The sequence below is a fragment of the Trachemys scripta genome, chromosome 14 (assembly GCF_013100865.1).
Source record: "Trachemys scripta elegans isolate TJP31775 chromosome 14, CAS_Tse_1.0, whole genome shotgun sequence".
Taxonomy (NCBI): Eukaryota; Metazoa; Chordata; order Testudines; family Emydidae; genus Trachemys; species Trachemys scripta.
The window spans coordinates 7,279,458-7,293,870 of NC_048311.1; the positions used below are offsets into that span (position 1 = coordinate 7,279,458).

Here is a 14,413-nt window from a genome sequence, read left to right on the forward strand (position 1 = left end):
ATCACCTCTGGGTTCTCCTGCTCCTCCCAGTGCTTAATTTGTATTGAAAGAGATGCCAGAGCTCAGCCCCAGCACATATTAAGCACTGGCCGGGCACCCAGCTCTGAAGGCAATACCACCGCCAGCAGCAGCACAGAAGTAAGGGTGGCATTGTATATGGTGTACTGCCACCCGTACTTCTACACTGTTGCTGCAGCTTGTGGTGCTTGGCCCTCTGCCTGATGGCTCTCGGCGGGCTCTGTGCTGTCGCATGGGGGCTGCATCTTGCTGGACCCCACGGCCATCCTGCAGCCCTCTGGCCACTCCTGGCTCACCAGGGGTGCCATTTCTGATTTTGAGGGGTGGGAGGCAACTTGAACTGTGATTTAGGGGATATTTAGGCACCTGAAAACTCTAGGGTTTTTATTTTTTTATTTTTTGCAGATAACAGAAATTAGCTGACAGAAGCATTGTACACAATTCCTATAGAAAGAAGGAAAATAAATATACAAACTCCAATTAAAGCCACATTTAAGTTTATATGTACATTTAGAACAATCAGGAGATAATACAGCAAGATATTCCCAATCCTAAACCTTGAGGTACTGGTTCTGGAGCCTTAACACAGATCTCAGAAACACACATTTGATATTTTGTACACTATCTTTAGTAGAGACAAAGAAAATCTGCTTACTTTCTCTAACAGACACACTGTGTTACTGCCATTATCTACTCTATTTTAGTCAATTGTTTTTCACTCCACTAAAAATGGATTTACTTAATTTTAACATACATGATTAAGATATTTTTCTTTTATTAAGAACAGGAATTTTTTTAAAAATTATTTTGGCATTTATGTTTGCAGATCACAATCATGTACGTGACTCACTAATATTTGACTCCATCATTACTATTAGTATCAGACTTGGAACCACATTTATTTTTGTATGAATTTTAAGTTATTTTACAGATATAACTAAAAATACCATTTGAAAATAAGCGACCTTCATCCGCACAGTGTCTAAAGTTGTGTTTGTTTAGATAACTTTTTTTAGACTGGCACTGCTAAGGTGAGTACAAGCTAAATTTACATTCTAGAAGGATGCTATTATTTGATTGTACCATTTTAAATAATGAGTGACAAAGCACAGTGTGGTAATAAAAGTAAAGATAATTACTGCAGCCAGGGCAGGACAGGTTAGGCATTTTAGAACTCACTTCTCAATTAATTAAATTTAATCATAATAGAGAAATTTATGAAATGCATAGATCAGTCAAAAAACTGAAATAACAGCACTGTAATCCTTAATGAACTTTGAAAGAATAAAATTACATAGAATATATGTGCCTTACACATTTCAACAGGAAGTACCAAGAAGTAACAACAACAAAAACAACAATAATAATACAAGTGTGTGTGTTGGGGGGAGTATGTGAGAGAGATTGTGCATGAGAGTGTGTGTGTGTTGGGGGAGTGTGTATGCATGACAGAGTATGTGTGCACAAAATGTGTGTATTGGGGGATTGTGTGTGAGAGAGTTTGTGTGTTGGGGGGAGTGTGTGCATGCCTGAGTGTGTCATCACTCTGTCTCTTTAAGCAGGGTACTCAGGAGCCTGAACACTTGTTCAGATAGCTGCAGCTGCTGTGGGCAGCACTCACTCCTGAGCCAGCAGCAGACAGGCTGCCCCTGTTCCCCGACCTAGCTCAGGGGCGACTGGGTATACGGGTGGGGGGAGGAGGACACCCTAACATCAGCTCCCCAGCTCTGCGCAGCAGACAGGAGACAGGCTCCTGGTCCGGAGCAGCTTACCCAAGAGCAGCTCTATGAGGAGTGGAGAGGAGGTGTGAGCAGCAGTGGAGCAGGGTGGCGGGAGGAGGGGCAACCCTACCCCAGAGGCTTGCAGCAGTGCTGTCCTGAGCATAGCGCCCTAGATAGTGGCCCCCCTCACCCAGCTGGTGACTCCCTCCCTGCCTGGCCACGGCCGAGTCCCGTCTCCAGAGATGTGCAATTGATGCTCCTTTAAAAAAAAAAGTGTTAATTTGTTTTGAGTTAATCGCATGCCTTAACTACGATTAATTGACAGCCGTAGTAGAAATGCTTGAACACTGGAAACAAGAACACCCTGAAAGCTCGGAAACCAGAAGGCAAAGAAAAATAACTCAATATTAAAAAAAGATTTTAAAACCAATCTCATGATTTTAGGGGGCCTGACACATCATTTTTGAATGCTTGGGGCTGGCAAGACTGTAATGGCAATGTGTGATAGCTATAATTTATATATTTTCCATGTCTTTGCTGTACTTAAGGTATCTCATATTGAGGGATACCCATTCCTCTGTCATGGTCTTAATGGTATGCATACCAGGGATCAAGTCTGTTTCTACTCTGAAATTCTACATGCCGCCTCCCAAAGAAGGGGATGATTTTCCCAGTGAAAGAGGCTGTGAAAGTAAAGATTGGCTCTCTTCCAGAAAAAGTAACCTCATAAAATGTAACTTTCTCCCCTTCATAATCTAGATAAACCCCAATTTTACTGGGGCCAGAAAGTAGGTCCAGAGGAGACTTAGGGGAGGTGAGGGCCCAGTACTTATTCGTTGTATGCTCCAAAGCCCAGACCCCCTCCCCTGGCATAGGGCTTATCACTCCCTGATCTATCACAGGCAGTTTGGCAATGCCCAATACCCACTGATTTTTGTTCCCCACCTCCACTTCCCAGTAACATCTCCCTGAGGTGAAGCCCTTAGAGCCCAGCACACAGGGAGCAGGGTAAAACCTGTTCTGTTTCTCCAGAAATTCTGTGTGTTGGTATTCGTGTATCACACTCTCATCTGTGGACATGACAGAACAGGGATTTGCCAGGTCTGGATCCAGAGTGGCCTGCACTACAAGAGAGGAGAGAGAGAGAGAGGAGAAGAGTGTTAAGGTCTGTTCTCACTGCAGAGGTAACCCAGGCTCTTACTCGGCTGCTGACCCTAATGCGCTTCCTGTCCAGATACATAAACCCCACACCTGAGTTCAGTGGTGCTTTCCACCCAGGCCAGCTGGCTTGGATGGGGAGCTGAGTTACAGCCTGGGTTCTACTTTCACTCGGGCTGGTGCCTGCCCACCTTGCAGCGAGGGCACAGGCTAAACCGCTCCAGCGCTGAGCCAGAGAGTCTGAGGCCAGAAGGGACTACCAGGTCATCTAGTCTGACCCTCTGTATATCACAAGCCACCAACCCCACCCAGCACCCACACACCTAACCCAACAACCAACACTAGCCCAAAGTACCACAGCCCACAGCAGACTGGACTATGATGTGCCACAGGCAGAAAACAGAAGGCACCGAGGTGCACCAGTGCCCGAGGCCCCCACAGTGCAAGGAAATGATTAAGTGAGATACCCCCAGATAATCCTGGCAAGACCTGCACCCACATGCTGCAGAAGAAGGTGAAAGACCTCCAAGGTCCCTGCCAATCAGACATGGGGGAAATAGTCCTCCATTGCTTTCCCACAATTCCCCTGTGAAAGACAGACACTGGGTCCTACGACTCACTAGGAAAGAATTGCACAATAGCTCAGCTTATGGTGACACAATCAGCCATGGGATGTGCTCCCAGAATTCCTAGCGGCTGACATGGGGGAGAGCAGCACCAGTGAGAACACGGTAACTCAAGTCAGGGTCAGCAGCATGGCTCCTCACAGCCAGCCCAGGCTAACCTGGGTGCTGACCCCCCGGGTTCACACTGCAGTGAAGACAGGCCCTTACAGGCAGAGCTCAGCCCTGGGGGAAGCTAGGACCATTTCTCATGCTCCCCAGTTGCCTCGTGCTGCCTGGGGCACTCTGATAGTCAGTCTTGGGGAGCTGCCTGTTGGCTGTAGCTGACTAGGAAATTCACTGTCGTTACCTCCAGGCATCTAGGAGGTACTGTTGAGAGGGTGTGACGAAGTGGGAATTTTTGTAATATTTTTATGATGCCCATATGTGCCTCAGTTTCCTCTATTTGCTGCATAGTTACTTAGTGGGTGAAAAGGGACTGTTTGCTCTTGTGGGAGGCTAAGCTATAGGTGTAAGTGTCACCTAGCTCTCTGGGGCCTGAGGTCCCATATCAATGAAACTCCTGAGAAGACAACGGCAAATCCAATTGCCCAGACATGGACACCTAGCAACCAACAACCCAGAGAGCGATGGACTTCCCCACCTCTCAGTAGGGAGGCTGAGCCGCATGTCCCTAGCTCAGGAACAAAGGATTGGGGCAAGGGTGTGAGGTGGAAGTTAAGTGTTGGCTGCAGGAAGCAGTCTGTGGCACACTTGGGAGTCTAAGAAAGGAAATCAAATGGACAGGGAGACAGAGCTTGAACAATGGGGTTCACCAGAGCTTGGCTGGGCTCTGGCTACCCAGAATGGACGATGCTGTTGTGATGTTGCACTCCATATATTTTATGGAAACATGCTTATGAGTGTGAATATGATGTAACTGGAATATATGCTTTATGCAAAAAGGTCTCTTGTACGGTATCATAACAAAGGTTATAGCATACTGAATATATTCCTCCTATTTGTATGTATGTATCATTCTTGTATTGGAAGCTAGAAATATGAATCATAGAATATCAGGGTTGGAAGGGACCTCAGGATGTCATCTAGTCCAACCCCCTGCTCAAAGCAGGACCAATTCCCAACTAAATCATCCCAGCCAGGGCTTTGTCAAGCCTGACTTTAAGTATAACTCTGAGGTCCTAGTGTAATTATGCAAAGTGTGGGCCATTAATAGTGGCTTAGAATCTTGACGGCTCCCATTGACTAGGACAATTGGTTGTGAATGAGTTTATTTACCTGCAAGCCTTCCTGTGTACCTGTGGGCCAGCCCTGGGTAATGAAGAATGAGGTCTCACAGGACATGTGACCATGTCACGCGATACTGGAATCCATCTTAAATCTGGTACTTTTCCATTTAGAAGGAGGGGTGGGGATCCAGAGAGACAAAAGATTCCCACCTTTGCCAAAGCTATAAAAAGTGGGTGGAACAGAACAAAGGGGGCTCCCAGTCATGAGAGAACCCCTGCTTTCCACCTAAGATGTCTGCTGGAACTAACAAGGACTGTACCAGGGGAAAGGATTGGGCCCAGACTAGGAAGGAGTCTAGTCTGTGAAAGAAGCTTATTGGAACATCTCTGAGGGTTAGATATTACCTGTAATCAGTTTCTTAATGTATTAGGCTTAGATTTGCATGTTTTTGCTTTATTTTGCTTGGTAACTTATTTTGTTCTGTCTGTTATTACTTGAAACCACTTAAATCCTACTTTTTATACTTAATAAAATCACTTTTGTTTATTAGTGAACCCAGAGTAAGTGATTAATACCTGGGGGAGCAAACAGCTGTGCATCTCTCTCTATCAGTGTTATAGAGGACGGACAATTTAGGAGTTTAGCCTGTATAAGCTTTATACAGAGTAAAACGGATGTATTTTGGGTTTGGATCCCATTGGGAACTGGGTGTCTGGGTGCTGGAGATAAGTAACCTGCTGAGCTGTTTTCAGTTAAGTCTGTAGCTATGGGGGCATGGACCAGACCCTGGGTCTGTGTTGCAACAGGTTAGCATGTCTGGCTCAACAAAACAGGGTTCTGGAGTCCCAAGCTGGCAGGGAAAATGAGCTTAGAGGTAATTTAAGCACATCAGGTGACAGTTCCAAGGGGATCTCTCTGACTGAACCCGTCACAGCTGTAATCTTCATTTCTCTACACTAACCAAAAGTTTCCTGTGCTGTGGTCCAGTTGACTAATAAACCTGTTTGGCAATGCTGACTGAGGATCACTGCAGATGCTTGCAGAGGTGCATTGCTCCTTAGGATTGTACAAGTCTCCCTCCAGGTGTATCTTAGTGAACAGAGCTCACTGTGTGAAGAAGGAGTGCAAGGCAGTGCAGCCTCAAGGCAGTGAAGCTGCGTGGTTTACCTTAGAGGAATAGTGGGACCCTTAAGGGGACTGGCACACTTAAAGGGTTCCTCCCAGAGACTGTTCGAAAGCTAGGGCCATAGTACCAATCCTGTGACAGAAGAATCTCTGCCTTCTCCCCTGATCCTTCTCCCTGCTTCCCCTGGGGGTGCTCCACACTCAGCAGCAGAACAGAGCAGGGGCGGTGGCAGACACTAGGCAGAGGAAGTAAAGGGACACCAACTTCAGCTTTTCACACATTTCCACCCTGCCCTATTACCCCTGTATCTCTGGTAGAAAGTCCCCAGGCCGAGAGGAAGGCACGTGAGGTGAGAACTACTCCATCCACTCAGACCAGGAGAAAGGAGTGAGCAACACTGCTGGAGAGACACCTGGCTCTCTGGCGCAATGGTAATTAGGCTTCCTGGTGGCGCTAAATGTCCCCACCAGGGGATGTGTAAAGGTCATCCAAAGCTTGTGCATTATAGTAATTTTGGGGAGGGAACATGGTCTAGAAGTTACAGCAGCTTGGTTAGAAGCCAGGACTCCTGGGTTCTATTCCTCGCTCTGCCATTGACTTGCTGTATGACCTCAGGCACTTCCTCTCTCTGTGCTCCAACTTCCCTTAAATGTACAGTTCCCAGTACTACAGGAAGCACATCCTACTCCACAGGGAGAGACAATGCTCCTTGAACTCTAGGCATGTCCAGACTAGGAAAATAGGTCCTCATTGAAAACACATCATTCTACAGTTGACCCACCAGCTAATGCATTTGAAAGGTACTACATTGTGTTTGCACTAGTCACACTTAACAATGTGGTAGCTAGTCTGGTGAGGACCAGGCGAAGGGGTCAGGCCTGCCTCCTGATTTCCCCATTGATTCCAGAGGGGCTAGTAAGACTCCTGGAGATTCTCAAACACACCAGAAAGGGGCTCCAGGCCTCAGAGCATTTCCTCCTTCCCCAGAACAGAGAGCAGATAGTCACTGCGTGTTTGGGGTTCTATATGTGCCTGGGGTATTATTTTACAATGTTGATTTGGGGGTTTTCCTTGAAGGATTTGTTGCAGAGGGAAGCGGATATGGGATCTCTATGGAGGAAGGCAGTAGTCAGAGTTCTGGTCAATGGCTGGGAAGTGGAGGTTGCAATCAGGGTCCTTTCTCCACCTACCCAGTAAAAGACCTTCCCCTGCCAGTCTGTGGCTCTCTAGAGCAGGGGTTCCTAAACTGTGGGCCACAGCCCAAAGGTGGTTCATGACACAGTCCCAGTGGTCCACCAGGGTTGATATTTTGGGAGGATACTGCATACATTTGTGGAGTGGCAGTTGGCAATAGGCCTCACCCCTGGCTGCGGCAGGGAGCTTCAGGCACTGGGGGCAGGCAGCCTGGGGGCAATGAGGGATGGGTGTGAAGCCCGGGGAGACAGCAGGGGTCAGGGGTGATGGGCTGCAGTGCCTATTTCAGCTGCACAAGTTGGCCTCAGAGAAAAAGGTTAGGAAACCTGCACCAGAGTGGAAGGGAAACTAGAGCATAGGAGCTAGTGGGAGACACTTCCTTAACTCTTTATTTCCCAGTTTTCAGAGGTTGAAGTTTGGGTTCATTGCATGTTCTGGAAGAGTATGAGGCACTGATGATCAAGTTGAACTCTGTGTCAATGATGCTTTTGGGCAGCGAAGCTTGTCTTTCATTTAAAAAATAAAAAAAGAACAATTTTCTAGTCAGTATAATTGCAGAGAGAAGCAGCAAAATGTGACCTGAATGCACCCTAAAGGCTGTTGTGATTATTGAACCTAAACATTTATTCTACGTTCAATTGTAAATAGTATATGCACGTTCATAAGATGTCACAATAATTTTTGCCTGCTTCAGAATTAACCATAGAAAGTAGGTCAAGTTATTTTCAGGAAAGGGTATTATGAACAAATGCAAGAAAACCAGACAGAGACTGGATTAGTCCAAACAAAAAGACCCTGCTGATATAGTTCAAAGACTGTTAAAATCGTGCCTGGTAAAAACAAAAGATGTGGAACCAGAAATTAATGGACCAAAATTTGTGTGATGGGTATTAGGCCTTATTGGACAAAGTGATGATGGATGAAATATGCCAGCCACTTTTCCCCTTTCTGGAATTCTTAAAAAGAGACTTTGGAAAAAAAAAATCTCATCTCCCATCCCACCTAGCATCCCAGCTCATCTCATTTCGCTCAACCCCAAGACAGAAGGACCAGATCAGACCAAAAGACTTTTTTCCCTAGAGGGAGGCCATTAAGCCTTGCTTTTATTTAAGGAGCCTTGTTTTCACCTGTGAGTCCTGAAAAGTCGTCATGACATCCAGTCCTCAGCCCATCAGTGAGGACACCTAATTACCAGTATCACAGAGGTATGTCAGTTCCTGTACTGTCTTTCTTCCTGCTGTGTTACTTTCTGCCCCCCTTCCCTGCTCCTATCCTCTCTCTCACTCTCAGCTTTTCATCAGATCTTGAAATCAGCTGCACAACATCAACACAGTGAAATGGGATGACCATATTCCTCCCCTATCCAAGGAGAAAAGAATCAACCAGATGATGTCCCTGACGACGTGTCCAAGCAATAGCTGCCATGGTCTACCTGCCAGCCAAACCATCCATTTGTAATTGACCAGCCATTCACAGTTCCAGCAACAGCAGCAAAACCTGTATTTCCCCACCTTTTTCCTATCCTGTTTCTCCTCCACCTTGTGTCTGTCTGTTAAAAACAGAAGTGACTACCCTACACACAACAGACTGAAAGCAAAATTAAGCCTTTCCTTTTCATCAAAGAAAGATTATTTTGCAAATCAGAGACTGATATTTTGCCATGAAAAGGAAAGAGACTTTAGAGGTTTTGATTGATTTCAGTGACTGTTTTGCATAATCCCTCAATTCCAGTTTCAATATAAATGCTTGTTTAATCTCTTTTCTTTCTTGTGTTTGAGCAGTAAACTTTCAACTTTAGAATTAATTATTTTGGGTGTTTGCCAAAGAACTGAGTAAAACCAATTCCTCTGCAGGACCCCCGCGCCCCATAAATATCCTATCTCCTAGAACTGGAAGGGACCTTGAAAGGTCATTGAGTCCAGCCCCCTGCCTTCACTAGCAGGACCAAGTACTGATTTTGCCCCATATCCCTAAGTGGCTCCTATAAGGATTGAACTCACAACCCTGGGCTTAGCAGGCCAATGCTCAAACTACTGAGCTATCCCTCCCCCCTTATCACTGTTTTAATACTGGACAATGAAAGAATTTAACTATTTTGGCCCTTGAGATCAATACAAGGCTCCAAATCAGAAAGCCAACAAAAATAATCCACAATATGCTATTTATTAGAATATCTCATGATTTTCAAGCCAGTTTCGTGATTTTCAAGGGCTTGACTCTGATTTCTGAATGTTGGCAATACTGCCCTTTGCAACACTAGAGCAACATAAAGGGGAGAGAATCTGCCCTCGCTTATTTTATATTTCAGTATAAATATATGGGATTGCCAAACCCAATGTGAAACTCTGGCCTGAGTTCTGCAGGAGGTTGGACTAGATGATCTAATGATCCCTTCTAGGCTTCGAATCCAGGACTGTATATTGGTGAAAAACTCTCTTGTTTGAATTCAGAGACTTCTTCTAAAAATTAATACTGAGATTTTAATAAAAAATAATTGTTGTAGGAAAATATCATCATGAAAACTTACCCTCTTTCTCTGCCTTTGATATCAGAAAGCTCAGTTGATAGGGCAGGGACTCTAGAGAAAGAAAAGATCAGAAGAGAGGTGATATCCTCTTCTCTGGTAGGAAACTTAGTGCTGGATTCACAAAGAAGCTTAGACAAGGTGACGCTCAGCATCGTGACACCTAATGCGTAGGCACCTAGAAAATCAGGGTGATTCACAAAGCCCAAGTCAGGTGCCAGCCTCCCTATACCATAAATGGGGAGAGAGATGTGCCTTGGGATGGGATTCACAAAATCCAGCACACTAGGCGACTCCCTGCTTATGCCTGCCGGTGGGAAATGCCAAGGTGTGGGGGTGTGCTAAGCCCCGTCCGTCTCAGGCAGTTCGGCGACGACAGCAACTGAGTCTGGGTAGCAGTGTAGGTGCCTCCCTCTTCTTGGGATTCTCAGCTGTGAACCCTCTCTGGGTGTTAGGCACCTATGCCATTTTTTGCAAGAATCCCAGGGTGTGGGAGGGGGAAGGAAACCCTCCTGCCTCATAACTTTTAGCTCCATGGTTAGAGCACTTACCTGGCCTTTGGGAGACCCCTGGTTCAAGTCAACTCTGTGCCGGACAGGGAGCAGGGATTTGAAATGGGATCTCCCATCTCTCAGGGTGTGCCCTACTCTCTGGGCTGTAGGATATTCTGATTCAGGGTCCCCTCATGCTCTCCTGTGGGAGAGGTTTCACTGGGGATAATCAATAAAGATCCATTGGGCCAGAGACAGAGAGAATCATGAGACTGTCTCTGTAGTTGGGTGGCTAGAGCACCCACCTGGGAGGTCCATAAGCCAGTCCCCCTGCTCTATGATTTATATGCTGTGGATCAGCTTCAACAGGGAAGACTGAGGGAGTATATTAGACCCTTGTTGGAATCCCTTCTCCCCCTCTGGCAGCCAGGGGATTTGCATTGGGGGTCTCCCACATCCCAGGTGAGTACCGTAATCACAGAGCTATAGGTTATAAGGGAGGTTCTCCTTCCCTATGGCCTGTTATTTTGGGTAAGTTCCCCTACAGGGCCTGATCCAGTAAGTGCTCAGAGCATGCATCAGATTAGGCCCCGTAGGTGAGTTAGGAGGAACGCCTTCCATTCCCCAATTCATGTATCTCTCTGGGGCTTAGGTGTCCAGACAGCTAGACTGGGACTGCCGTGAGTGTGCACAGAGGCAGAAACACAAGCGCCTATTTTACTACAGAAATAGAGGTGATGAGTGATTTTAGGCTCCTACAAGGTTTCGTTGCAGCTGAGTGGGGGCTTTGTGAATCCCAGTGGGGCCTGATGCTGGGATTTAGGTGCCTAAAATGGCAGTTAGACCCCTAAGTCCTTCTGTGAATCTAGCCCTCACCCTTTTCCTGCATTTGGTCATAGAGAGCAGGGTCTCTAGAGGAAGGAAGGAAGGATTGGAAAAAGGTGATTTCATGTTGTCTTGACTTTGGTAATATTCCTACTGTTAATTAATGTAACTGTGCTTGAGAGAGAGAAGCTTTTGAGCTTACTCAGAGGTCTTCTTCAGCTCTGTGTAGCTTGAAAGCTTGTCTCTCTCATCAATCGGAGTTGGTCCCATAAAAGATATTACCTCACCCACCCTGTCTCTTTAATATCCTGGGACCGACACAGCTACAGCAATACTGCATGTAACAGTGCTGTAATATGGAGAGACAGACAGAAGGAAAAGAATGCAGAATGAAAGGTAGATTGGAATGGAGAGATTTTTCCAGTGAGGCCAAACTAAAATGAAATCATCATCCCAAATATAATATCTTGCACCTCTCCATCTCCCTTCCTCCAAGGATCTCAAAGCACTGGGGGTATTCACTAACTATCACAACAGGGTAGGTTGGCCATTATTTCCCCCTTTTTAAAGATGGAGAAACTTTAGGTAAGGCTCAGGGATTTTCAAAAGGGCTGAGGCCATTTGTGACCAATTCCCATTGAAAGTCAGTGAGAGATGGGTGCCTAATTCCCTTAGGTCCCTTTGAAAATCCCAGCCAGGGAGGCTAAATTCAACATTTTCTAAAACTTCTGGTGATTTTGTGTGTCTGAAATTCTGAGTGGCAAATTTTGACACCTAGTGTTGGGTCTGAGACAATCCAAGTGGAGGCCTGAAGATTTTGCATAATCCCTCAGCCCTATCCACCCCACCCACAAAGACATCTAGCTCTAACAAGTTGTGAACTAATAAGCCAGAGTCCATCTCCTTCCACAGTCACAGAAGCACATCCTCATGTATCATAACTATAGCATGAACCCAGATAACTTAATTACCTTTGAATTTCTTCAGAGACTCCTGTAAACAAACATTTTGTTGAGAAGAGACGCTGAGTCTCTTTCCCAGGTCCTTTGGCACAGCCACTGGTTTCTGAAACGACTTCTCACACCTAGATGGGGGAAAAAAACATTCTCTGTTTTCTTTCTTTTCTGAGAATGAACAGAAATTCCCCAAGACTCCATTTTGTATTCCTGGACTCCATTTTGAATAAGCAAGAGTCACTCCATCATTGGAAGCTGCAGCTCACATGGTGCTTCAAAAGTAGAGGAAAGGTCAGCTGTGGTAAACAACATAGAATTGGTGGGAAAACCGAAGTAGGGGAAAGGTCAGCAGATCATCATAAATCTGAGGTAAACAATGGCTGCAGGCTAAAAATAGAACTAGCAGTGAGCATGCGTGGAATGTTTGAAATGTTGGTAGTGAGCATGTCCAGTAAAGATCTGACAGAAACATATTAGCAATAGCATCTAGGAAGTTCTGACAGGACAGTATAAAAGGCAGCGTGTCAGTGAGCAGCAGATGGGAGTAGAGAGAAAAGTTAAGTGAAGAGTGGACGAGAGTGAAGGGGAGCAGAGAAGGAGGCCTGAAGAAGAAAGCAGCAGCAGAGTGTCCTCTCTAGCAGCACACCTGAAGAAGCAGCAGCAGAAGCATGCCAGTTATAATTATAGTGTAGTATTAGGGTACGTATGTGTGTGTGGGGGGAGGGGTTAAAAAGATGTGTAAGTGTGTATTGATTGTGAAAGGAATTTACTTATGTACATAGGTGCTGGAACTAAGGGTGCTGAGGACCAAGCCAGAGGGTGCTGCAGCAAGTGGTTAGGACATAAGAACGGCCCTGCTGGGTCAGACCAAAGGTCCATCTAGTATCCTGTCTTCTGACAGTGGCCAATGCCAGGTCCCCAGAAGGAATGAACAGAACAGATAATCATCAAGTGATCCATCCTGTCACTCATTCTGGCAAACAGAGGCTAGAGACACCATTCCTGCCCATCCTGGCTAATAGCCATTGATGGACCTATCCTCCATGAATTTATCTAGTTCTTTTTTGAACACTGTTATGGTCTTGGCCTTCACAACATCCTCTGGCAAGGAGTTCCACAGGTTGACTGTGCATTGTGTGAAGAAATACTTCCTTTTATTTGTTTTAAACCTGCTGCCTATTAATTTCATTTGGTGACCCCTAATTCTTGTGTTGTTTACTACTTCTCATAACACTTCCTTATCTACTTTCTCTACACCAGTCATGATTTTATAGACCTCAATCATATCTCCCCTTAGCCGTCTCTTTTCCAAGCTGAAAAGTCCCAATCTTATTAATCTCTCCTCTTACGGAAGCCATTCCATACCCCTAATAATTTTTGTTGCCCTTTTCTGAACCTTTTCCAATTCCAATATATCTTTATTGAGATGGGGTGACCACATCTGCAGGCAGTATTCAAGATGTGGGTGTACCATGGATTTATATAGAAGTAACATGATATTTTCTGTCCTATTTTCTATCCCTTTCTTAATTATTCCCAGCATTCTGTTCGCTTTTTTGATTGTCGCTGCACGTTGAGTGGATGTTTTCATAGAACTAAGCACAATGACTCCAAAATCTCTTTCTTAAGTGGTAACAGTTAATTTAGACCCCATCATTTTATATGTATAGTTGGGATTATGCTTTCCAATGTGCATTAGTTTGCATTTATCAACATTAAAGTTCATCTGCCATTTTGTTGCCCGGTCACCCAGTTTTGAGAGATCCTTGGGTAGCTCTTTGCAGTTTCCTGGGTCTGTTTACCCCTTTTTCCAGATCATTTATGAATATGTTGAATAGGATTAGTCCCAGAACAGACCCCTGGGGGACACCACTATTTACCTTTCTCCATTCTGAAAATTGACCATTTATACCTACCCTTTGTTTCCCATTGTAAACCCTGTATATAGTTTGGTTCAATGGTTCTCAACACCCCCACTATAAAAAATTGTTCCAACATCACTGCCTATGTAAAGTTTAAAGTATAAGAACTGCTGTCAGTGACCTGTGGCAGACTGGCCATCGTAACAGGGCGCAGCCACTATGGATCAACTCAACTGACTGTTATTGTGGTTTGGGGTGCTTTTTTACTTGCTGTAAGAGATTTGTGTTTTAGATTATTATTGTATTAGGGATTGTTGTTTACACCAATAAAAAGGTGTCTTGTTTGGAAGGAACACTTTCTTGTTTCGATCATTCATTTATTGAAAGACTGTATCAGTGTCCTCCAGGTATTTCCTTATGCACCCTGGAGACCATACCCAAGGAGAACAGTTTCGTTAGTAGGTGGGTTGTTTTAAGGGAACCCTTGGTAAACCCAGGAGGGGGCAATCGGTGAGCTATTCCGGGGTTCCCTAAGTCTGTTTTCAGGGAAACAGGGCTGCCGTCTAGTGGACTAGTTGTGAATTTGTAACTCCCACTGGTGAGTCAACTGGCCTCCTCAAAGGAGTATTTAGGTGCCTAACTCCCATCTGAGGATCTAAAGAGTATGGGGCTCAGAAGCTGCCCT

The 14,413-nt window shown here is 45.3% G+C and overlaps 1 protein-coding gene across 2 annotated transcripts in view; it reads right to left on the bottom strand.

The window, feature by feature from the left end:
* Positions 1-755: 755 nt before the first annotated feature.
* The window catches only part of LOC117887170 (zinc finger protein RFP-like), a 32,827-nt gene continuing 19,169 nt past the window's right edge, over positions 756-14,413 (bottom strand). Inside the window, exons 5-7 of one of the 2 annotated variants that reach the window (XM_034789495.1) lie at positions 11,882-11,994; positions 9,598-9,648; positions 756-2,863 (exon numbers count right to left, since the gene is read on the bottom strand). In XM_034789495.1, coding sequence (XP_034645386.1) covers positions 2,328-2,863; positions 9,598-9,648; positions 11,882-11,994 — 700 coding nt within the window. In that variant the 3' untranslated portion in view covers positions 756-2,327. The remainder of the gene's footprint in view (positions 2,864-9,597; positions 9,649-11,881; positions 11,995-14,413) is intronic. The other variant, XM_034789496.1, reaches the window with a different exon arrangement.